Genomic DNA, 23420 nt, shown 5'->3' with positions numbered 1-23420 from the left:
TACTCGAAGAAAAAGAGAGGCACACGCATTGGTAAACGGCGCACAGCACGTTACATGAAATCTTTTTCCTTTGTGTGTGTGTGTGTGTGTGTCTGCGAGCACAGTCCGACGCAATTCTTGGAAGACAAATGACACGCAGACAACTGTGAGCCCATTCGCCTCTCCTTACAAGGTTGCTCAGTAGTAAACAGCAAATTCGCTCGACGTGTGTATCCTGATTCGGAAGGAAGCACACTGGAAGGGAGGAGGGGTCTTCCCGCAACGCGTCGAGATGCGGCGTTTTCTCACGCCAATGCGGTACATTTTGTACTCCTTCTTTGTACAGAATTCGTCTTCCACGTTACATTAGAGTTTAGAGCGGCAGCAATACTACACGGCATTACGGTATTTAACCAAAACCTCCGCAGTGGCAACGGAGCTCTTTCACTTTTGAAAGAAGTCACACACACCCACACACAAACACCCGCTTTCTGATTACAGAAGAAGACAGTAACAACAACGAAGAAAAGTGCTATATAAAAACAGATATTTTGTTTTATGCGTGTAATAAGGCGAAAAGCAACAATGACGGAAATGCACGTCCCCGCTGCCGACGACGAATGTGGGACCTCGGAGCAACGCTCTGCAACGAAAACATCAATGACAACGAGAGTAGCCGCTCCTCTGTTTGGGGGAAAAATAATAAGAGGGGTAAAGTTGATCGTTGAAAAGGAAGAAGCAAAAGTTTAGCAAGCAAGAAATAGTTCCGCCACAGGCACTCCAAAAGGAAGCTGCGCGGACAGCCTCCGCAACAGCAACTTTAATGTTCGAAGCGCGAAGAAGACAAAAAAAAAATCGTTCAGTTCTTCTTTTTCTGTTTTAAGCCCTCAGAGGTGCGTAGTGCTTTGGTGCATGTTTAGTGTTCACTGTACAGAAGAAAAAAGACTGTGAGAAGGTTGCATCTGCTGAGTTCCTCATTCTGTTCTACTTGACTTTTTGCTATCTTCCTCCCCTTATTCTCCGATTCAGTTCTTCGGCTGCCCCGTGAAGTGTAGCGCCTTGCACTGCTCCAGCAGTTCCTCGTAGGTGAGGTGCTTCAGGCTGACAATGCTGTCCACCACGGCCGTCTTGTTGGGTCGGGGTTTGTCTGCGCGCAGGCGGTGCAGCTTCCAGATCGTCTCCGGGTGTCCATTGACGTTCGTGCCTTCTCGCACCGTGTCCAGTTCGAGCTCGGCAATAACGCTGTTGCGCAGCTGAAAGCCACGCACCTCCACCTCAGAGAACAAGCCCACCGCGCCGGGGTAGGGGACCTCGCGCTCGTTATCGGTCGTGTACAGCTCAAACTCCGTCGCAGGCGAGCCGTCCTCCTCTTCCACGTCCACCTCTCTGCTGTTCATGAGACGGAAGTCGGCGGTGCAGAGCTCCAGCGGCTTCCACTTGAGCAGGAGCTTGTCAAGGCCGAACTTGTAAAGGCTGTTCGCCTGAAACACAAGACCATCCACCGCGAACGGCGCGTCCTCCATGCGAGGGAGCAGCGTCGGCAGCTCGTTAATGGGCACGTACTGCTTCAGCACCACCGACGCGTAGGCGCCGGCCTCGCCGCTGTGGTCGATCATCGCCTTGAACCACCTATTCAGCAGCTCGTAACGCTCCGCAAAGAGCGTGCGCTTCGCCTGCTTGCCACCGAAGTAGACAAAGTCGATGATGTGCAGAATCGGCTCCGGGTGCTCCGAATCGCCGGTCGTGCTGAGTTCCGCGTCGAGCATCCACTCAATTCCGACCGCCTCGTCCTGGCGTGCGTCGACCATGTCGTACGCGCTCGGGAACGCCAGCGAGTCGAAGAGGACGTTGAAGTCGTAGCAGCCGGTGAAGAGAAACGGGAAGCCGAGCACGCCAAAGTGGCCGTGCTTCACGATGAGGAAGCGCTGACCATCCACTTTGAGGGTGACGTACATACTCGACATCTTCTTGCACTCGCTGCGGTTGGCAAAGGAGCTCGCGTCGACGTAGCCGCCGATGCTGGAGAGGGGGGCGCTGTCGGTGCGCCCAGCGGTGTTGCCGATCGCCGCGTGCACCTCCTTCGTCAGCTGCTGGAAGTCGCTGTAGTCGTCCAACAGATGAAAGTGCTCGTACCCGGGCACCGGGGTGGCAACGGGCAGGCGGATGTTGCGGCTACGTGTGGGGAACAGGCCGTCGATGATGCTGTGAATGCGCTCCCACGCCCGCCGCGCATCCATCATGTTGCAGTCAATGGGGTGCAAGACGCCGATCTTTTTGAACACATGATCGGCCACCTCGGCCTGCGCGCGCTGCTCCACGTAGCGCCAGTGGTCGGCCCCCGCCTTCTGGTCGCCGCGCTGCTGGGCCCGCTTGATGCCCTCCTTGGGGTCCAGCTGTAGCCAGAACACGATGGGAACGGGTAGGTTGCATACGTTGAGCGACGCCTGCAGGTAGTACGCGTCCATCTCACCCGTCGCGACAAAGCGATCCAGCACGACGCCGTTGTACTGTCGGTCCTTCGCATCCGGGCCAAAGTGCTCCTTCACCGCCTGCTCCACCTCGACGTAGGGCTGCTTGCCTTCCTTGTACATGTCGCCCGAGGACAGGTGCAGGAGATGGTAACGCTCCGCAACGTTTTCGGCCTGCGTCGTCTTGCCAGAGCCGCGGCAGCCAAAGATGAGCACCACGAGGGGGTTCGCGTTGGTGGGGGCAGCCTTGCGACCGAACTGGGGCGGGCGCCAGCCGGTGAGGCCGCCACGACGAGGGGCAGCGGCAGCGACGGCTGCAACCGCAGACACCGTAATGGGGCGAGTGGAAATCGGCGACGATGCGGACGGCGAGCCGTGCGCAGACGACTGGGTCGGCCCCGCGGCGGAACTGCCGCTGTTAGGCAAATTGTTGGGGTACCCGGTGGCGCCGACCCCGGCCATACTTGGCGGCGCACGCGGCAGCTGCGGGGGTGGTGGTGGCGGCGGCGGCGGTAGAGTCGAGGGGGAGGGGTGAGCACCGCTTACTAATCCCTTTGCGAGTCCGGGGTAGGGCGCGGCAGTGTTCATAGCGGCGGCGAGCGAGTAGGTGGAAGGATTACCGACGCCAGCACCTGTGCGCATCATTCGTGACATGGGCGCGGAGGTGATGCGCGGGGGTATGTTGACTGGGGCGTCGTTGTTTGGGCTGGGCGTCGTTCGTACCGGCGCCGGTGGAGGGGAGGCGGGCTCGGTGGTGGTGGTGCTGGCTGTTTGCTGTTGCTGGCGCTGTAATTGTTGCTGCTGTTGCTGAAACACCTCCGACCGCGGCGCCGGCACACCGGGAGATGACGGGCCGCGCTGCAACTGCGGCGGAGACGGTTGCTGCGATCCGGGAAGGGACGGCGACTTGTCCAGGAAGTTGCCACTGACAGACGGGCTGGTGTTCGCATTTGTATTATTGGAAGACGTGCCAGCTCCAGAGGCCGCCGCCGCCGCTGCTGCTGCTGCTGCTGCCGCCTGTCGCTCCTGCGCACTTCGGGGCACCGCAGGCGCAATCTTGGACGGGTAGCTCTGCTGTTGCTGCTGCTGCCGAGGCTGTGGCGGTGCAATCTGCGATGGTGAGTGTGGCTGCGACATCGGACCGCCGCTGGGCAAGTTGGGCGAGTGCGTCCCGCCGCCGCCGCCGTACGGAGGAGAGAAGGGATGGGCCCCCAGGGAGAGACCGGCGCGGTCTTGGGAACGGGAGAGCGACGCAGGTGACAGCTGCATCGGTGCTGCAGGCTGCTGGACGGTGTAGCGGCTGGTGGGACTCTGTTGCTGGATGCCGAGTTGGGTGCTGGACGGGCTCGTGGAGGCCTGCCGCCGCATGGACCACCCAAGGAAGGGGGGCTGATCGAGCTCTTGCTTCTCTGCCCCTCCGTCTGGTGCGCTGGCGCTGGAGAGACTTGCGTGCGAGTTGACACGTCCACCGGTGCTCGCGTTGAGGGAGGCATTCACGCTGCCGCCCATCGTGGCGGCAGGGCCGTTTGGGTTCGGTGGACGAGATGGGAACGCGCTGGCGGTGCCGGGCAGCGAGGGCTGCTGGCGCCACATCGGCTGCTGCTGCTGCTGCTGCTGGACGGTGCCGGTGGCCGTACTCGCAGGGCTCATCGACGAGGCATTGCGTACGCCGGGACCACCTGCACCCGCGCTGGTCGGTGTCTCCTGCGCGTCGGGCGTGGGCAGCGCCACCTTGCTGTTCCGCTTAAAACCCGAGACGAGTGGGATGTCATCCTCCCCGACGGCGCCGCTCGCCAGGCTGCCCAGCTGCGGCGCAAACAGGGGAGCCGCCTGGTACACCGGCGGGACGTAGGGCTCAAGCGGGTCGTTCCGCAGGAAAGACGGAATGAACGGCTTCGCGGTGGGGTCGAAGGACGGTGCGTTGGGGTTGAGGCTCATGGTAGGCGCCGGCAAACACGCACGCGCACACACGGGGAAATAATAATCCAAACACACTTTGAGTGCGAACACTCCCCAGCGCAGCCAGAGGGAAAGCAGTTCAGAGTGACTGCGGTTCCGTACGGTTCCTACGACACACGAAAGAGAACGAAGCACGGCAGATGCACAACGAAGCTCACAGGTTGCTGCCGAACTCAGTACGGGCGCGGACAGAATATCGGCAGTCACGAGATTTTCACAGACGTGCTCTCTGAAGGTAGCCGCGGCGAGGAAAAGGAAGGAACAAAATTGTACGTCTCCTGCTGTGCTCGCGATATTTTTTGGGGGTGGGGTTCTGGTCTACCAATAGTGTTGTGGCTTATCTGGTTATAAATTGAGCATGTAGACGGGCACTCTGACACGCAACAACACTTCTCTCGACTTTCTCTGTTAAACCTTCCACAAGTGTATTAAGCCGAGCACAGTTATGATAAAGCGAGGGAAGAAAAACAAGAAAAAAACACAACAACACGCAAACAGGGAAATAAACAAAAAAGGGGTTCCACTACTCCTACTACTACTTCGAGAAAGAATTATGGCAATTCGTGTGAGTGCGTGCGTGCAAGCAACGCAAATTAATTGTAGAAACAAAAATAGAGCAGATAGATCCGTGGGTTTTGAAGAGGTACAGTTGTAGAAACAAGCGGCGGAGAACGCGCAAGAGACGACAAGCTCAGAGTGGGGAAAAGTAATGCGTTTTCTCCTGTACACGTTGCAACGTGTCAACGACACTCGTACATTGTACCTTCGAACACATGGACAGGCATCCAAAACCCAGACGTTGACGGCAATCGGTTTAAATGGAAAAAACCAAGTTCCTTTTTTTGTGGTACGCACGAGATACACGTATATATGTGTTTCAGTTCAGTGATAAGAACCGTGGAATGATGTGTGTGTAACCCAAAAGCCTTTGTTTCAACGGCAACAGCAATGTGTAACCTTTTCCGCAGCCGCCTGAGCACGGACGAGGAAGCTGCTACGCTTTCCTTCCCCATAAGAACGACAAACAGCGTGTGTTCACTCGTCGATGATATTGTGGAACTCCCTGGCGAGGCCCTCCGCGTACGTGTACTGCTTCGGCGTCCGCCAGTCAGCTCCGTAGTTCTCCGTCAGGTAGCGCTCCGGTGGCACCCAGAAACCGTCCGCGTCGGGCGTTCGGGTGCAGAAGGGCAGACGTGTCAGTTCCTTGTCGAAGGGCTGGTGACGATAGCGGTACATCTGATGCGCCCGTCGGCCAGCAGCCTCATAAAATGAGGATGCCCACAGAAAAGGGCCTTCCGCCTGCACGATGACATCGTCGCTGCCCGGCACAGGCGGATAGAACAAATTGATATCGACGCGCGTGTTCGTCGGCGTGTGCAACAGGCGCAGCTCCAACCCCTTTTCGACAGCCCCGCAGACGTCGAACACGAGAAAGATCCCGGTGGCGGCCAACGCGTCGATGAGCTGAAACAGACGGTCTTGCACCCTCTGCAGGTCCGACACCGGTGACGTCCCGCCTCCGGCATGCTCCGGCGGACTAGCGCACAGCTCGGTGTACAGGACGCCCAAATCAATATCCTCATCGTAGGGGATGAAGCAGCCACTCCGTCGAGCACCCAACGCCGTTCCGAAAGCGAGAAAGAACGCAATGCCCTGCGCATGAAAAACTTCTTCTATCGACAGGAGGGCGTCCTGAAACGCAAGCTGCTTGGCGACAGCCGCGGTATCGGAAGGAAACAGCCGACGTACGTGTGTCTCAAAGACGTTTCCTGCTCTCTCTTCAGTACAAGTGGAGGAATTCAAATGTGCTGCTGTGTCCTTTGCGGTGTTGGTCCCAACAAGCGGTACGACCAAGCGGGTCGGGAGCCGAATAGACGACGAAGTTGCAGAACTTGTCCGTTGACCATCACAAGGGCGGCCGGCAGTTTGCTGTGTCACGTTCACCCGACTGCATTGCTGATCTAGTGTTTGCAGAAGCGCGATGTAGCGATCTTCCTCTACCTCTGCGTCGTCGCTGCGGAGATACGCGCCGTAGCAGGCCTCAAACTCCTCGCTATTGGTGATCAACGGAGGGGAGACCGTTTCAATGTCGGCGAAGCGTGTAGAAGAACGAAGTCGACCATTCACAGTAAAAGTCTGCAGCCACTGCAACAAGGCATCGCGGCGTTGCTCCACCAGCGAAGCCGCGGCTGCTGGCTCCCCTTGGTGCTTTGATGAGAACAACGGAGCTGCTGTTGTTGTATGCAAAGAAGGAGACGCCGCTGCCTTCCTCAGAGAACTCGCTTGAGTCGCGGCAGAGTTCGTCCCCTGTTCCGAAAGATACGCGGCTTCAGCGGACTTGCAAATTACGCAGGGGCTTTGGTGCAAATGAGGTCGAAAGCCTCTCGACGCGCAGAGGCGCCTGCGGAAGCTGCTACGCCGCATCGTCGTTGTCTCTCTTTCGCCTGCTACTCAACGAATAACCATAGGTTTGCACAAACAGCCGGTTAGCCAACAGGAAGGCAGAAAGGTAGAGGAAAAACAAAAAACACAGAGGAAAATGAAATCAGCAGCACACACTGTCCAAGCATCAGCTGCGCTTCCGTTTCGCTTCCTTTTAGATTACAAATTGGGCATAGCGTTAATAGGGCAGAAAAAGGCAGCGGCATGATCGAAACATCGACAGTGATGCAGCTGCAATCGATTCACATGACCTGCCGACCAAAGCGTCGACGCAGGTTGTTCCTGCTGTGGTACGGTGCTCGTTGCTCAGGGAATTCTCTTCGTTCGTTTATTTAAGTTGTCAGCGCGAGCACTGCAGGCAGCGACTCACGCGGTTCAAAACGACTTGCGCCTCAATGTCTATCCTTTACACACAACGTCATAAAAGTTAGAAAGCCAAAATGTGTGTACGCCGACACCGGCCAAATTGGAAACAACAGAACTTAAGCAACGGCCCCAACAAAAACAACTGCAATCACACACACACACACACACACACACACACAACATAGTATCTACACCGCTAGATGGCTCCCAGTTCAGCCGCCACCGTCGCCCCGACGTTCAGCGCACGGTCCAGCTGCGTCTGCGCGGCAGCAGCGATTAGTTTGCGCGTCCGCAGGTCTTGCCGGAATAGCTGCATCAGCAGCGGCACGTGCAGGAGCCACTCCTCGCCCTTCAACGAGCGCAGCGGATCGTCTTGGCTGAAGGAGAGAAACATGCGAGGTGGAAGCCCCGCGGCGTGTGCCACCTCGGTCTGCAGACGACGCACCACCCACTGCCCGGTTCGACTCGTTTGATCACCCAACGGAACCAAATAGCCGACCTCGCCGTTGTTCGTCACGTAAATCGCAATGCTGCTCTTCGCATCTTTGGTGGCGCAGCGCAGCCGGATCATCTTCGTCATGACGCCGCCTGCTAAGCGGTATTCCCCACCCACGTTGAGAAGCGCCTCCAGCACCTTCGGTGGCTTCCCGGGCTCCTCCTGCACGCGTGGTCTGTACTGCATGCAGATTAAATTGCGCTGATCGTCCGACACCACCAACCCAAAGCGGGAGTCGTGGTAGAGCATGTCGTTGAACACGACGGAGGTAGTGCTCGTGTCGCGGCCGAGAATCGTAATTGTGTGGTTCTCCGCACTGTAGCGCGCAAACAAGATGGAATGGAAAAGATCGCCCACAACGAGGTAGTCGCGGAAGGCGGAGAGGTGCGTGACATAAGCGCCGGCGTACAGGATGGCCATTGTCGCCATGTTCGCTTTGTTTGCGTCGTAGCGGTACACACGCACCGTCCCGCCCACTGCCACTGCCACACAGTCGTCCGCGACGCTCGTGATGGCTGTGACAGAACCCTTCATCGGTTCGTCGTGCACGCTGCGCAGCTGCTGCGCACGTCCGTCCAAATGCGACGTCGCAAGGAGCAAGATGCGTCCACGACTGGTGACGTCCTCGCCAAGAGGGTAGGCGGTGGCCAACGCACAGACGGGCGCGGTGGTGGCAGTGCCCGGCGCGTCCATGGTGGTGTCGCGCGTGACCTTCATCAACGTGGTCGCCAGCACCTTTTCGTTCTCATCTAACACAAAGCGGTCCGTGCACTGCCAATCGGCCGTGGAAAAGAACTGCACTTCGTAGCGCTCGTTCATCGGCACTGGAGCGCCTGCCGTCACGGAGAGCGGCGGCAGAGCGACGGGCTGCACGACATGTGACATACGGTTGCCCTCTTCGTCTTCGGTCATGCGCAGCTGCACATCGAACGGCGCCTTCTTCGGCGCAAATGGCTGCGGCCGCGACGCCACCACAAAGCAGCCGTGCGCAGCGGGGGAGTACGTGATGCGGTGCGGCGTGCACCCGAGTCGCACCCGTTCGAGCCACCACCCCTCGCTGTTAATCAGTTCGCCGAAGGGCTGCATCGTGGCGAAGTGCACAAAGCCCTCCGCGCAGTACACGAAGCCGCCTTGAACGTGGCGGGAGTGAAACGGCGCGAAGCCGCGCACCGCACTCATGTTGTGGTGCCGCGTCGCGATGAGCTGATTTGTCGGCGGGTGGTAGATGAGGAAGACAGGGGTCTGCCCGCAGACGTAGAGGCCTTTGTAGCGGTTCTGCAGGCCTTGAAAGGCGATCAGGCGCTCGGTGCAGTGCCGCATCTGCCGCGTCACGCTCGCCAGGCGGGCCCGCTCCTCCTGCAGGCGCCGCTTGCGAGTCTCGACGGACTCGACGAGATCCGTTTCCGGCACCACGTCGAGGATGTGGTACACCTGCTTGATGCACCGTCGGGGCGCGTAGCCGTCCGGCGGGACGACGCGGTACGTGACCAGCTCGCCAGAGGAGAGAATCAGCACGAGCGTCGCCTCGGTGGGCGCGGCGGAGTTCGCCGGGTTCTCGTGCTGATCGAAGACGGCGAGGTGGGTGACCGTGGGCAGAGGCTCCGCGTTGAGGCGCTCGCGCAGCTTCACCGCTGGCGTCTCGACCCCTTCAACCGCAAAAGGTGGGATGAGGGCAAAGTTGGGGAACACCGAGTGTTCGGTTAAGTTGACGCTTTCGCCGCGAGCGGGCGGCAGTTCGTAGAGCACGAGATTTGCGTTCTGAATGACGACGAGCGCCTGCGATGAGGGCCACCACGCCATCGCGGCGACGTTGCTCAACAGGACTGTTGCATTGGTCACGTTTTTAGTTCCCTCCAGCGCGATGGACAGCAGCTGCCCGTTCGTGAAGCGCACCAACACGCGACGGTGTTTCTCGATGACAAAGGCGGACAAGGCCAGGTTCGCTGCGACTGCTGCGCTTCCTCCTCCAGCCCCACTACTCTGCAGCGCTGGGATACTTTGGAATTCCGCACTCGCCATCTTGCGCTTGCCGTCCACCGACAAGAGTCGCACCTCAGCCTCGGTGATTTGAAGGAGGGCGCCGAGCCAGTCGAGGTGGGCGGCGTAGACGGTGCGGGCGGCCACGCTCAGCGCCGCACCGCGCACCTGCTGCACCGAATCACTGCGGACGGCGAAGAGGATAGAAAAGTTGATGCCAGAGATGAGCAGATGCGGAAACTGAGCTACGACACTACCCGCGTTGAGGACACCGTTTGACGCACCCGCCGCTGCCGCCCCCTCGTCCTCGCGCCGACGCTTCTGCGAGTGCGGCAGCGAGGGCTCAAGAAAAAAGACCGAAATAGCGTTCAGCTCCTCATGGCGTACCACGCGACTACGAACGGATCGCCGCAGCACGGAGAGGGTGCCAGCGGAGCCAGTGCCGGAGCACAAGGCCAGGTCCATCACCGCGCGCTGCTGCACCGCAGTCATAGACGGCTGCGGCTCCAGCTCCACACTGCGGTAGAGATCCGCAAACGGGGACGCCTGGACCGAGGGGTCCAAAATATCCGCGTTGAGATTTGTCGTGGTGGTGGTGTCGACAATGTCCATATCTCGCACGGGGCCGATGCCAATAAAGCGCTGCACCACCTTGCACGGGTCGTGCGGGGTGCAGGCGATAAAGCGCGAATCGCCGTTCATTGCGCCGAAGAAGAATCGCGTGGCGTCCACGGCGGCGTAGGCGGCGCAGAAGCAGCCCGTCATGACGATTTCCACTGCCACCGTGCCCACGGTGTACCCCTGACTCACCAAATGCACTTCCACCACCGTGCCATCGTCCTCCGTCACGATCAGCAAACGCTGACTGCTCGCTTCACCTTCCTCCTGTGATGCGTGGCTCGGCACCACCACCACCGTCGCGTTGGCGAAGTTCAAGTTCACCTTCACCAACTCCGTCGACGTCGCCTGGGAAGTGCTGCGCCACTGCACACTCGCAAAGGTGACCGCGGACGACTTCAAGTTGCGGACTTCGTCTTCGCCGTTCGTGTTAATGTAGGCACCGTAGCCGCTCTTGGTGCTGACGTGCACCAACATGTTTCGACTGACGCAGAGAACGGCTGACGGGACGTCTTGAAACGCGGGCAGGGGTGTCATGCTGGTCACATCATAGGGCAGACCGTCCACCTCGCTTAACGACAGCATGTGTGGAGCGGCCGAGTTTGCAAGCGTCACCTTTATCCACTCGATGGAACAGGTGAGCATGTTCGCCTCGACCGTTTTGCTGCGCCACTCGAGCAACTTCACGCGTCCAGCCCAGGTGGGGTACTTCTCAAACAGAAAGGCGAGCAGGGGCTCACCAACCGACTCAACAAACTGCATGTCACGCACATTCCGCAGCGTCGTCTTCACCTCTTGTAAGCACCAGTGCGTGACGCTGCCAATACGCAGCAGCATGGAGGGGCCAGCACCCGCCTCCGTCGACACTTTCTTAAAAGGCACCGCGGCCCCGGGCGCGAGGGATGCCTCAACACCATACGTTTGAGTTTCTGAAGGACCGTTAGCGGTAGGGGGCTTCTTTTCGTCTTGCTCGTGCTCCTGCTGCTGCTGATACTCCTCCGGTTCTTCGTCATCGTGCTCGTCGTCGTCGTCTCCCCAGGCATTCAGTGCGACAGTCGTCACCTTCGCCGGCGCCGCCGCTTGGATGGACGCCGCAGCACCCTCATCATTTCCGGCAGCCGACGCGTTACCCAACGCATCAGAGGAGAAGTAAGTAGCGGCGTCGGTGGAGTCGTTTGCCGCCGCCTCCGCCCGTGCTGCAGCGAGCGCCGCGGGGTCTAACAATTCCAGCACTGGGAAGAAGAAAACGTCACTGCGCTTCGCCAAAACGGCAACGTAAGAACCGGTCTGGTCCACCCGCAGCAGTGCGTCGAGCGGGCACCGGTCCAAGACGAGCTGGCGATCGTCGAGCTGGACAAGGGCAACCGTATCGAACTGAAACGTGACGGGGTTGAACTGCAAGAAGGAAACGTGGAAGTCGTCCAGCAGCAGTACTAAGATGTCCGACGTCGCACGAAACGGGTGGCATGTAGCGGCTGCCAGTGGTGGAGCGTGAAGGCTGACCTCCGCAACCTGACCGAGCTGATCCAATGGAACATGGTTGCTGTTGATGGGCAGCGCGGACAAAGTAGACGAGGTTTGGACTCGGTACAGCGTGAGGTGATTCTGCCGAATGACGACCACCTCCTTGGCTTTGTGAGCGGCGAGCGAATCTGGTAAGAAATACCCTGACACCGTGTGTGTCACAACGGAGGCCGGCAACGACGGTGCAACCGCCGTGTGCAACATTTTGTGTGTGTGTGTGCCTGTGTGTATCGGCGGTACAACAGACCAAAAGCACGGACAAGCAAAGACACTTCTCCCGGAGAGAAACACCGAAAATGGTAGGAGAAAAGGCACAAATTACTACGCAGCACACAAGGAAACAAACAAGGAAAGGAGGAGGAGGAGGGGGAGTAGTGAGGAACACTTCGAAGCACTGAAGAGAGACCGCGGAAATGCAAGCAGCAAGATAATCAACGTTGCATCGCTGTTGACAGCTGGAGATGGTGAGTCGAAAAGCACCGCAAAACGCGAGGAGATTGCACCTTCTCCTTGCATGCACGCTCTTCCTTTCACTTTTTTCTTTTTAGATCAGCCCTTCGAAGCCGCCTTAACCACTTGCTAAAGTACAACGGTGTCTGTTGTGTGTTGTGTGTGTGCGTGTGAGGTAGGAGAAAAAAGACACGATCTACACAACAACCTACTCACTATAAGTCTAGCTGTGACGTGGAAGAAAAAGCAAGAGAAGCCCATAGATGCACTGGTGACTGCACTACTCGCTTAGCCGAAGAGATTCTCAATGGTTTTGATGAGACAAACTAATGCACGGCTTTCGTTAGATTCGCAGCGGTCTAGCAGCTCACTGTAGTGCGGCTTAAAGGAATGGTACACTACGTACTCTAGTGCGACCGCGTTGCTCGACATGAGTCGATAAAGGGCGAGCAGCGCCATGTTAAACGACGGCTCCGGAAGCTGCTTCGCGCTGCGGAAGCGCAGGTTGTACAGGAGAAGCGTCACCAGCCGCAATGCGTAGTGCTCGTCGTTCAGCTGTGACATGTCGCGCTTCAGCGACGGGTTCGTTGTGATGACGATGGAGTGGGACAGGTTGAGTGCGAGGCACGCCGCTGTGTACACCACGGCAGCGCTCGCGTCCATCAAGCCCAGACCCACCAGCGACACCCACGAGTCGCGGTAACGGCCGTCGGTGTAGATGATGGCGCCGTGCGTTGAGCAGGCGAGGTTGCACAGCAGGCGCAGCATGGCGACTCGCCCATCGGGCAACAAGCGTGGAAAGTCTCGCGCCGCCAGCACCAAAATGGATAGCAGCTTTGGATGGAAGGCACAGGTGATGAGGCACACCCGATGCAAGACAGCGATGCGCAGACTGTTAAAAATCGGGCCCCACGTCGTCATCGGACTGCGCAGGAGGGACTCGACGATCATCTCAACGTAGTTGAGAATCAGCCTGGGCGGAATGGTGTCCACGGCGTCCACCAGGGCATCTGCGGTTTGCTCCAGCACCTCCAGCGCCGCCGGCTTCACCAGCTTTTTTGCAATTAGACCTTTCAAGAAGGGACTAATTCCCATCAGGAGGCGCTTAGCAAAGTGGGGTTCAACAACGCGGAACACGACGGCCGCCGTAGGGGGCAGCGCCAGCACTCCACAGGCCGTAGACGCGCTCAGCTGCATGTCCACGCTGCACTGCCGCTCCACCACACGCGAGAGCATCTGGCGTGACACCACGCTCTGAATGCCGCGGGTCGTGAGCGTCATCGCCTCCGCCACCGCCGCGCCAAGCGGGGTCTTGACGAGCGTGTTCACGGTGTCGAAAAGGTACTGCGGAATCGTCGCTTGCACGCCCACCAAGTACTGCAGCGCGTCGTTCGAGAAGTGGTGACAGTTGTGGCGGACAGGGTGATAGTCATGGATTTGGTTCACGTGCAGCGCTCGCGTCGCGATCCACTGCCAGAACTCCGTGACGGTGCGCTGCGTGACTCCGAGGCGGTGCTTTTTGTACTTGGTGCCGAACCGCGTGCGGCCCGACGCCGTCACGCCGATGCCGCCCTCGAAGTAGAACTCAAGCCCGTAGCAGACGATGCCGGAGTGGTACACCCCGGTTGTCTCGACCCCGACGAGTTCATTACTGTACTTCTTCAGAAAGCCCTGTGATAAGTCGTACACGTGCAGCTCCACCTCCACATCACACGACTTCTGAGTGCAGTGGTCCTGCACAAAGCTGAAGCAGTCCCGCACGGCGGTGCCAGGGACACTCCACTCATTCGGCGGCTTCAGCGCGGCGACGCGGCTTATGGGCGTGTGGCTGCTGGCCGCCTTCTTCGGCGATGCACCCGCTGAAGATGCGGTGGCCGCCTCGACGGGTATGCAGGTGACCGAGAGGCGACGGGAGTTGAACGGGGCTGTCATGCCCTGTCGCCCGTGCGAGTACTCCGTCATGATGAGCGGGGTGAAGAGCGGGAGGTCGTGCTCGCTCTCCGGGGACTCCTTGCTGACAGAGAGGTACAGCCGTATGTCGCGGGGACGCCGGTAGGGCGTGGGGACGGCTTTGGGAGGCAGCACCACGCTCTCGTTGACATCGAGGGGGTCAGCGTGCTCCATGTTGGTGTAGAGGGCCGTATCGCCGCTCGTCGCTACCTTGCGGTGGTCTGACATTGCGCCAGGGTGAACACACACACACACGCACACAAGCAGATGCGCAGACCCACAAACAACGAGGTCAAAGGGGGTTGTCTATTAGCGAGAAACAAATATGTGATACGGAGAGTTGGTGTGCGCGCTGGCGTGTCGTGCTGTTTTTTTTTTCTTAATGAAACGATGCTAGTATCCGCAACAGTAGGTGGGACAAAGACGGAGAAGACAGAGAGAGAGGGGGGGGATGTGATCTCAAAGCGATGTACGTATCATATCCGGCAATTGCAATACGCGCTACTTGCGAATAAAGGAAAACAAACAGAAGACACGCAAGGTATTCATATCAAAAGTGAACAGCTCACACATCTCTGGAGTTTTCTAAATTGAGTTGTCCGCTTTCTGTTGTACATCTCCTCTCTGCTGATGCGAGGAACAGGAGGGCTCTCTCCCATCCACCGCAACAAGTGCGATAATGAATCGTTTCTTCGTTCTTGTAGAGGTGCAGAAGAAGAAGAAAAAACCCGCGTGGTGTGTGCGTGCAAGTGCAAGCGTGTTGGTCGTGAATAAGAAAATATGCGGAGCAGAAGTAGGTAGTCAAACGGGGGATTTGCACAGTTGCTGACTCCCAGGAATGGAGTTAATCAGTTGGTGTCACAATGTGGTCACAGTGGCAGCAAAAGCAGGAGGAGCTGAACACCGAAAGGAAAACGACACCATCACAACTCAATCATCCTCGTCACCGCTGATTTCCACCGCGGTGTCGCGAGACGTGCCGAGACGTACAAGCGGCAAACTTGCAGTGAGATATGGCTTTTCAGAAGCTTCCTCCGTCGCCGCTGTGTCGCGTACTTTCTTTGTCGGTGGCTCACCAACCTCGTCTTCGTCCAGCAACGATGCTGCGTCGTCGTCATCGTTGTCACAGAACTGGCAGCCGCATGCGCCGGCCTCGTTGCAGAATCCGCAGCGCGAACACTTCCAGCTACCATCGTTGTCGTCCAGTGCACTTTGACTCGGCGGAACGCGATCTGGAACGTCATCTTCATCGGAAACTGCCTCTCTCGAATCTGCTTCCGTGTCTCCCGGCGATGGAGAGGAGTCTCTAATACCCATGGAGGAAGACCTGACGGATGGATTCGGAGCTTCTGCGCTGCCTGTCTGCTTTGACCGCCGTTCTGCCGCAGCGGCGAGAATCCGACGTAGAACGTCTCGCGTGGGTGTAAAGCCCGGCGCGGAGTCGAAGGGCCGCAGAGCCGCACTCTCGCCGAGGCGGCGGCCTTCACCAGGAAACGCCGCACTTGATTTCCCATCTTGACCCGTTGGGGACGCAGAGGCGAACTTCTTCGTTTTCCCTTGTCGCGCGGTGGTGGTGACGGTGCCATTCCGGCTGCGTGTGGTTGTGCCTGCACCGCGACCCCGGCCACGGCCAGCAGAATGCTGTTCACCACCCAGTCGGTGCCCACCAATCCCACCTCCGCCACGACGTGATGTCTTCGCCCTTCTGGGCGATGAAGAAGGTGAGGAACCCCTCATCGCGGTATCGCTGGCGACGTAGGCGGCCGCCGGATATAACTGCTTGCCTTGGGCGATCATTGTCACCTCGAGCGCCTCGCATTCCTTTACGAGGTCGTAGTACAGGTTCCAAAACGCGCGGTCGTGGCGGGAGTGTACGCAGTGCGTCAGCTCATGAAGGGCGGTGCACAACACCTCGTGAAAGGGCAGGAACTCGTTTCGCTTGCCGGGCACGCGGAAGCGGACGCAGACTTCACTACCAGCGTTGACGTTGAGGCCAAGCAGCGAGGCACCGCGAGGGTAGAATTCTTTGAGGACGCCCACCCGCCACCCGCGCCGTGGCAACAGCACGCGCGCGCGTTGTACGATGTGGTCCATGTAGGATTGAGCAAGGACATCGTTGTGCCACCCGAGTGTGGAGGTGGTCCCGATGTATGGGAGCTGGGCCATGAAGGCATTCGACATTGGAGAAGCACGCAGTATTCGTGTAGTCTCTTTTGCCGGATCGCTGTGCAGACGTCGGTTTCGCACGGAAACAGAGAGAGAATGAGAAGGAAGGCGGAGGAAAGAAAAACGTGGCTTCAGCCAGAGTCGAGTCGTACAGCAGGAACGGGAAGGCACATCTCTCTCTCTCCCTCCCTCTCTTGAAGTAGTACAGAATGGAAAGCAGACGGGGGCGGCGTGATACAGACGGCCTCGCATGTCAATTGAAAGCCTAAACCGTAACGTGGCGTACCTGACCACACGCACGCACGCACAAAATAATCTGGAGGAGGTAAAGACAGGCATTACTGTGTTTTCTTATTATTATTATTTTGAGGAGCAAGTTTTATTAATCTGCATCTGTCCAGAATGAATAGATATGTAAGGATCAAGAGCCCGCTTCTATATGTCGGACCAACGACGACACTTATCCGCACCGCCTATGCTATTCTCTCACGCAGCATCGACGCCGAACTCAACTGCCAAGGCGCTCGCTGTGGAACTCCTGCGCCATGTTCTGCGCATACCACCATTCCATTCCTGGTGGAATGATCGTGGTGTTCGTCACGTAGTCGAAGAACTGCTGCGACAGCGTCACGTACGCCTCGGCGGAAGGGAAGTTCGCCGGCCACAGGTTTCGCTGCCCCATCGCCACGGTGCTCACCACAAACTCCGGGCCCATTGTCTGATGAAAGATCGTCTTGCCCATGAGGTGATCCATCTCGTGCATGAGACAGCGCGCCCGCATGCCGTCCAGCACCTCGATCTTCTCATTCCCGTGTTGATCCAACCCGCGGCACGTAATCCGCTGCGGTCGCACCACCCACGCCGTCGTCGACCCACATGAAATGCAGTTCTCCCACATGCCGTACATCGGGGCGACAGCATCGCGGTCGTCGTAGCCGGGGACGGACGGGTTCACCCAGACCTCGAAGTCCCTCTCGTACGGGTTGTTCTTGATGAGGATGACCGCGGCGTCCCAGTGAGCTTTGGGAGCGCTGAAGGAGATACAGTGCAGGTTGGTGGCGAGCTGGCTCATGTCCATCAGCCGGGACATGAAAAGAGGAGAGCGCACCGCTGCTTCGGAGACGGGGAGAACCGGGCGGGTCAGGCAGCGGTGCGGATAACACGCGACGCGACCCAGCGCTTTGCCTTCCTTCTCAAGCGACTCCTCGACGGTGTCCTTTAGCCGCTTAGAAGCGGATGCTGACGGAGGATCCGGATCGGCGTAGCGCAAGAGCGTCGTCGCGGCTCCGACGAGCACGCGGAGTGCGTTGCTTCGCCGCAACATTGCGATCAGGCAAGTCGGCAAATACTCGAATTTTGTTACTTATTGGCCGTTCACGTTAACAACAACAGGAAGAGTGAAGAGAGGAGGAACGCGTGGAGAATACCGCCGCTCATAGCGAATCGCGTGAAAGAAAACTAAAAACGTAGGGTGCCCTTCGCTTGCCGGAGCGAAGCTGCAACACAGCACCCCACGCGTGCACAAACGAACAGAGGGCTTCCCTCACACCAAACGTGGTAGAAGACCGATTCTTTTTTTGTTTGTTTTCCCGGTCGAAGCCAGCAGAACGTGCTTGGCGGAATAAATGACCTGCCACTTCCGTGCCGAAAAGTGAAGTGTGCCACGCAACGCATATAGTTTAAGCGGAGTCAGAATGAACCAATTGTTGTCTGGCATTTCGGCCGAATTCCGGTTCCACTTCACGTTTGCGGAAAGTCCGCCAACGACGGCGAGAAAGAAAAAAGGAGTGAGAGGAAAAGAAACACCGCACCCGCGTACGCACCTAAGTTTTTGTCGTGCCGCGACGCCATCATCGCCGCCAGCTGAAACAGGAAGCACACACAACAGAAGAGAGAGAGGAAAAGGGAGAAAAAAAAACGCCATGAAGCATCAACACAAATGAACGGACAAAAACAAAAACCGTTTTTGGTGTAATATACAGTGATGGCGTGTAACGTGCCCGGCTGCGTGCGTGTGTGTCTGTCTGGTCACTAATGTTTGTCGGCTGTCCATGTCTTGATTGTACGAGTTGCCAGACGAAAGTCTCGTCGATAGACCTGGAACATGGGCTCCTCCAAAAGATCAATCGCACGCAGTGGTTCTGCGCCTCTCCGGTTCACGAGACACTTGCTACAAATACTCAAAATGCTCTCCGCTTCACTCAGCCGCCGGCCGGTTGGGTCCTGCAGGAGCAGCAGCCCCTCCACGTGGGCTTTGATGTTGTTCTCCCAGTCGAGCACGCACTCACTGCGGTCCCACCGACTGAGCAACGGGCCGTCGCTAAAGTCGTTCACAATGCTGGTCGTGAAGAGCGGATCGACGCCCGTCAGCAAACCGACCAGCATGAGCCCAAACGCCCATGTGTCGGCGGTCTCGCTGAACAGCCCGTGCGGGGACTGCCGCGTGGCCGGGGGAAGGCGTCGTATCTCCGGGTTGTGCGTCGGGTACGGCGTTGACGAGACCAACTCAAAGTCGCAGAGCGCGACATCGCCGTCGTAGGAGACGAGTACGTTGTCGAGGTGCAAGTCGTTGTGTGTGTAGCCGCTGAAGGCGTCGCCGTGCGGCAGTCGGTGATTCAAGTAGGCGATGGCCTCCAGCACCTGAAACGCGATGCAGCAGATTACCTCGACGGAGTCGATGGGGCGATACTTCACCGCGCTGTTGAAGGCACCACGGGGGCCGTCTTCGGAGGAGAAGGTGTCCTCGAGATAGGTGCTCGACATCGCCGAGTCTCCTATCGACTTGCTGCCGCTGTGCGAGTTGAGCAGAAAGCTCTGCAGAAACTCTTTGAGGCTGCAGTTGTACAGTGGCATTAAAAGACCCACCGTCATGCTGTTCTGCGTGACGACTGCATCGGGTAGCACGAGGTGCAGCGCTGCGTATTGCGCCTCCTCCACTGTGAGAAAGGGGCTGTGGGCACTCTGGCAGTGCGCACTGTTGGCGGCGCAGCGGTAGGCGGTGAAGACGAAGGAAAGCTCATCGGCGCTGATGTGCGTGGGGTAACGTTTGTAAGCTTCGCGGTCACGGTGTGGCGGGTTGCTGAGCGACCACGGCGACGTCGCGGACGGCGCGCGCGATTGGAAAACCTCGAGATGGGCCGGAAAGGCGACACGGCACACAAACGAGCCACGGTCGCCACCGTAGCCGATGATGTCGCCCAAATCACCGAGCGATTCCTCCTCCACCACCGGCACCCGTCCGTCCTCGACGATGGCAGCAGCAGCACCGTACCCCACTTCCGCTGCGCCAGCAGCCGGCGCTAGTTGTGAACGCCGTGCCGCGGTGCCTGCACTTGCCCCGCTTCCCTGTTGATGAAAGTAGTAATCAAACGCCGCTCCCTCTCCCTCTCCATCGCCGATGTCGCCCGTTTCCAGCACTTTGTCCTCGTCTTCCTCGTCTTCCTCGTCGTCGTCCTCCACAAGTGGACCGCGCAAGGAGACCGGCAGCATTGAATTGGGGAAGTAATATGGATCCATCGTCTCACTCGCACCGTTGCGTTCCTTTAATGCACAGACGCTGCCGCTGCTGTTGGTGTCGTCGGAGTTTAGGATGGAGTCATGATTGGCGAGCGGTGCCTGTAACCAATATCCGTGCATGGTCAGGTAGCCTTCCGCGCTGCTGGCGGAAAGATTGAGTGGGTTGCGGTTCGCCTGCATGCTCCGGTGCGACAATGAGGGAGAGAAGTACGGCTCCAGAAAGGGAAAAAACGATGCGTGTGCTTGTGTCGTGGCTTGAGGTAAGGTCTCTCCGTGAGCTCCGTTGGAAATTCCAACAGTATTTTGCTTGGCAAGGGCAGAGGCACTAAATCAGCTTCACCCTTGGTAGTACTGCATTCAGCGGCGTTGGCAGACGTACCGAGAACGCAACAGTCTCCCTTCCGTTATGTCCCACACACACGCACGTATTGATAAATATATATGTATATATTGTATTTTGAAGAGAGAAAAAAAACCCGAACTGAAGCTAAAAAAGTACAGCAGATTTCCGTTTGCGTATCAAAGGAAGAGCAGCCCCCGTCACAACACGGCTGGTTGCGAATATCAGTTTTCGATTGAACACACGCTCGCAGCAAGAGCCTCAGTTACGTCGAGACGAATAATGCCAAAGTCTTTATACCGTTGACACGTACAGGGTACCTTTATTGTTTTTCCACAGAGAAGCTGTGGTGTGATCAACATATATTTCGCCATGTCGGGGTTTGGTACAGGTTGAGGAGTACGGAGAAGCGGAGAGAGGGAGAGAGGAAGGGAGAAGCGGGAGGGGAAAGGTGAATCTGAAGGCGAAGGAACATTGGGAGGCGCGCTCAGCCGTCGTGGACGACGTACGCTTCTCCGCATGCTCATGTGTGTGTGCGTGTGCGTGTTTATGCATGTGAAGAGGATGCAGCGAACAAAGAATGCGAGGGGCGCGTTGTTTCGCACCTTTGCCACCTAGCCCTGTCTCCGATCTTTACAGAAAGGGTTTCACGTTTCCCCTTTACTCCAGCAGAGAGTGTGTTGGAGAGACAAGACGTCCATATTATGTAATGTAATGTGACGAACAACAGCATTTAAACTGACACGAATTGCTGCCGTTGCTCAACTTCCTAACGGAGTCACCTGAGAACGCAGGTGTGTCACTGGCCCTCTCGCTGTCAGCACCGACCGTTGAGCTCGCATCAAACAGGCTCGCAAGCTCCACTTCACGGATCTGTGCTTCTTCTGCCGACTGCTGCCGACTTGGCGTTTTCGTGTCTAAGCATACCGCTCCATCAGCTCATTCTTCTGCGCGGCAGCCGGACGAACATCCAAGGTCGAGAACCGCCGAGCGGGGACTTCCGTCAGGGCGTCATGCAGCTGCTGCGACTTGCGCAGCGCACGTCGAAGCTGCAGTTCCTTTTGGTTGCTCATGTACACCGTCCGCCACGCCGCCCCAACGACCAACGCCACGGAGACGCCGAGCAACGTCCACTTCCAAAACTGCGTCCTCCCTGCCGTTTCAGCAGCGTTTGACTTCTCCTTTTCCCTTTGCGGCATTGAAACAGAAGCTACGAGGAAAAGGGAAAAAGAAAAGAGGATAGGAGTTGCGAAGGAGGAACCGCGGAGAGACGAGAACGCCGTGTCCTCTGATCTTTTCTCTTTGTGTGTGTGTGATGGGTCAGAAATGTACGAGTCCATGCACGAGGTTGAAGGGAGAGAATGCATCGAGATGCGCCACGAAAGGAAGAAGAATCAACAGAGCGTTGAGTGAAGAGAAAGCAAAGAGGCGGTACTCGTCTAGCCAAGAGCAGCGGATCATCAGCCACGTCAAGCGAAGGGTCTTTTTTTTGGCGTCTAATGAGAAAAAAAGGGGGGGGGGGCAAAAAAGAGAAAGAGGCAAAACGCCGTTTGAAGCCTTTCCATCTTCCACAGAGAAGCCGTCTTGTTTTATCGTTGTAGACAACCTTCTCACAGTTTTACCTTCTTCCTTTGATCATTTTCTAATTAACGCAATTCCTTACGCGCAATCAAACCGGGAGTGTACCGAACGCACAACAACAACAACAAAAACGTTCACTGCATCCCGCCAACCACAAAGAGCCACTCAGCCCAACGTCAATCCAACATGCACGCTTATCGAAATCAAGCGCACAACGAACACAGAAGGCGTTCCATCCTCGGCAACGGACAACTGTTTAGTAGCTTCCCAAGCGAGGGCCGAGAAAAGGGGCGCCAATCGTGCCGACAGCCATGCCGCGCTCCGACTGCGGCGTCTCGGCAATGATGCGGAGGCGAACCATTGTGTCCTTCTTGATAGAGCGGCGATCGTCGCGGGTGACCCACGCAGCCGCCTCCGGCTCGTATGCCCACTCTGCCCCGCCGCTCTGACTATCGTCGCCCATTTGATTCCGGTTCACAAAGAGCTTGTTGATGCCGTACACGCTGGCCCAGAAGCCCGTCTCGTCGACATCACTGACCAGCAAGTCCACGACCTCGCCGCGGTGCAGCTTCAACACCATCGCCTCGTAGGTGAGGCGAAAGGACACGCTGCCGTCGTCCAGCACCTTGCCCTGCAGCGTCTCTGCGTTTAAAATGTCCAGCACGGCGATCACCACAGCAGAGGACTTCGTAGCCGACTTGTAGTCCATCGACGCACCAACACCGCGGTCCGGTGGCGGCAGCGGCTTCCCCTCTACCGCCTCTCGAAGAAACGTGAGAAGGCTACGGTTGAGAGTGTTGCAAAGGTCTGCCGGCTTCACATTAATGGTGCGCTGCAGGACGATCTTGTAGAACATTTTCTTCTACCAAAACCAACGGGAGCTTGCTTGAGGAATTTGGGCTTGCTCGTGAAAACAGAGAACGCAAAAGTCAAAGAGAGAAGGAGAGTGGCAGTGCGAAGACGGTTAAAGGAGCATCGTTCCCCCCCCCCCAGCTTTCCCAATTATAAACAAACGCACCTTCAGAAGGGTAGCGAAGACACCGACTTTGGCGAGAGCGGAGACTCAACAAGAATAGGTGGACGTATAGTTGCACGTGGCAGATGCGCTCTTCCTCGAAAATCGGAGCGAGGGAAAACAAAAAAGAAGTGCGACCACAAAACACAGCGTTTTGATTGACGGGGAAGAAAACAGCAAAAAACAGGATTCGTCACTCTGCGACGTTGGCCGCACTGCGAACATCGAAGATGTGCGGTGAGAGCATCAAGAGAGAACAATAATTAAAGAGGAACAGTCAAATGTATACGTTCGTCAACGGGGGCAGTTGGGTTCCTTCCAAATCTTGTATAGGCAATGCCGTAGCTATAATGGGCCACAAAACAGAAAACAGATACCCGAGCGCGAATGTGTATTCGTGTAGACAAGTGTAGGCGGACCACCTTGACGGACAGCTAGAAAACAGGAGGCAACGGCTCACGTAGATAGTCTCCACGCAGCGTCCTGTCGTCCAGCAGTGGGAAGGAGGGACCATCTTATCGCAGACGGAAATAAAAAGCGAAGTGGGCAGGAAAGAGAGCTGCGGGGCGGTGA

General features: G+C 57.5%; 9 protein-coding genes across 11 annotated transcripts; all 9 read right to left on the bottom strand.

The window, feature by feature from the left end:
* Positions 1-1004: 1004 nt before the first annotated feature.
* On the bottom strand, positions 1005-4946 carry ABB37_01184 (putative RNA guanylyltransferase; the record flags this gene model as incomplete). Its single annotated transcript, XM_015797593.1, has 1 exon — positions 1005-4946. The coding sequence occupies exon 1, from the start codon at positions 4383-4385 to the stop codon at positions 1005-1007; it is 3381 nt and encodes a 1126-aa protein (XP_015663113.1). The 5' UTR covers positions 4386-4946.
* Positions 4947-5441: 495 nt separating this feature from the next.
* ABB37_01183 (putative mitochondrial hypothetical protein) lies at positions 5442-6858 on the bottom strand (the record flags this gene model as incomplete). Of its 2 annotated transcripts, none has more annotated exons than XM_015797591.1 (1): positions 5442-6858. In XM_015797591.1, the coding sequence occupies exon 1, from the start codon at positions 6828-6830 to the stop codon at positions 5442-5444; it is 1389 nt and encodes a 462-aa protein (XP_015663111.1). In that variant the 5' UTR covers positions 6831-6858. The 2 variants fall into 2 exon arrangements, with proteins under 2 accessions (XP_015663111.1, XP_015663112.1); XM_015797592.1 differs by having other exon boundaries at positions 5442-6855.
* A 552-nt stretch (positions 6859-7410) lies between these two features.
* ABB37_01182 (cleavage and polyadenylation specificity factor- like protein) lies at positions 7411-12152 on the bottom strand (the record flags this gene model as incomplete). The annotated part of the gene is made up of 1 exon (XM_015797590.1): positions 7411-12152. Exon 1 carries the CDS (start codon positions 12031-12033, stop codon positions 7411-7413), a length of 4623 nt encoding a protein of 1540 aa, XP_015663110.1. The 5' UTR covers positions 12034-12152.
* A 415-nt stretch (positions 12153-12567) lies between these two features.
* Positions 12568-14624, bottom strand: ABB37_01181 (hypothetical protein; the record flags this gene model as incomplete). The annotated part of the gene is made up of 1 exon (XM_015797589.1): positions 12568-14624. Exon 1 carries the CDS (start codon positions 14455-14457, stop codon positions 12568-12570), a length of 1890 nt encoding a protein of 629 aa, XP_015663109.1. The 5' UTR covers positions 14458-14624.
* Positions 14625-15159: 535 nt separating this feature from the next.
* Positions 15160-16455, bottom strand: ABB37_01180 (hypothetical protein; the record flags this gene model as incomplete). Its single annotated transcript, XM_015797588.1, has 1 exon — positions 15160-16455. The coding sequence occupies exon 1, from the start codon at positions 16408-16410 to the stop codon at positions 15160-15162; it is 1251 nt and encodes a 416-aa protein (XP_015663108.1). The 5' UTR covers positions 16411-16455.
* Positions 16456-16903: 448 nt separating this feature from the next.
* On the bottom strand, positions 16904-17759 carry ABB37_01179 (putative polypeptide deformylase-like protein; the record flags this gene model as incomplete). Its single annotated transcript, XM_015797587.1, has 1 exon — positions 16904-17759. Exon 1 carries the CDS (start codon positions 17717-17719, stop codon positions 16904-16906), a length of 816 nt encoding a protein of 271 aa, XP_015663107.1. The 5' UTR covers positions 17720-17759.
* Positions 17760-18426: 667 nt separating this feature from the next.
* Positions 18427-20597, bottom strand: ABB37_01178 (hypothetical protein; the record flags this gene model as incomplete). Its single annotated transcript, XM_015797586.1, has 1 exon — positions 18427-20597. Exon 1 carries the CDS (start codon positions 20089-20091, stop codon positions 18427-18429), a length of 1665 nt encoding a protein of 554 aa, XP_015663106.1. The 5' UTR covers positions 20092-20597.
* A 571-nt stretch (positions 20598-21168) lies between these two features.
* On the bottom strand, positions 21169-21618 carry ABB37_01177 (hypothetical protein; the record flags this gene model as incomplete). The annotated part of the gene is made up of 1 exon (XM_015797585.1): positions 21169-21618. The coding sequence occupies one exon, from the start codon at positions 21616-21618 to the stop codon at positions 21169-21171; it is 450 nt and encodes a 149-aa protein (XP_015663105.1).
* A 470-nt stretch (positions 21619-22088) lies between these two features.
* On the bottom strand, positions 22089-22734 carry ABB37_01176 (putative RNA polymerase-like protein; the record flags this gene model as incomplete). 2 transcript variants are annotated; one of them, XM_015797583.1, is made up of 1 exon in its annotated part: positions 22089-22734. In XM_015797583.1, exon 1 carries the CDS (start codon positions 22686-22688, stop codon positions 22089-22091), a length of 600 nt encoding a protein of 199 aa, XP_015663103.1. In that variant the 5' UTR covers positions 22689-22734. The 2 variants fall into 2 exon arrangements, with proteins under 2 accessions (XP_015663103.1, XP_015663104.1); XM_015797584.1 differs by having other exon boundaries at positions 22089-22715.
* Positions 22735-23420: the final 686 nt, after the last annotated feature.

This window comes from Leptomonas pyrrhocoris, assembly GCF_001293395.1.
Source record: "Leptomonas pyrrhocoris isolate H10 chromosome Unknown, whole genome shotgun sequence".
Taxonomy (NCBI): domain Eukaryota; phylum Euglenozoa; class Kinetoplastea; order Trypanosomatida; family Trypanosomatidae; genus Leptomonas; species Leptomonas pyrrhocoris.
Note: the sequence above shows the minus strand (reverse complement) of the source record. Positions and strands in the feature narration are given on the sequence as shown.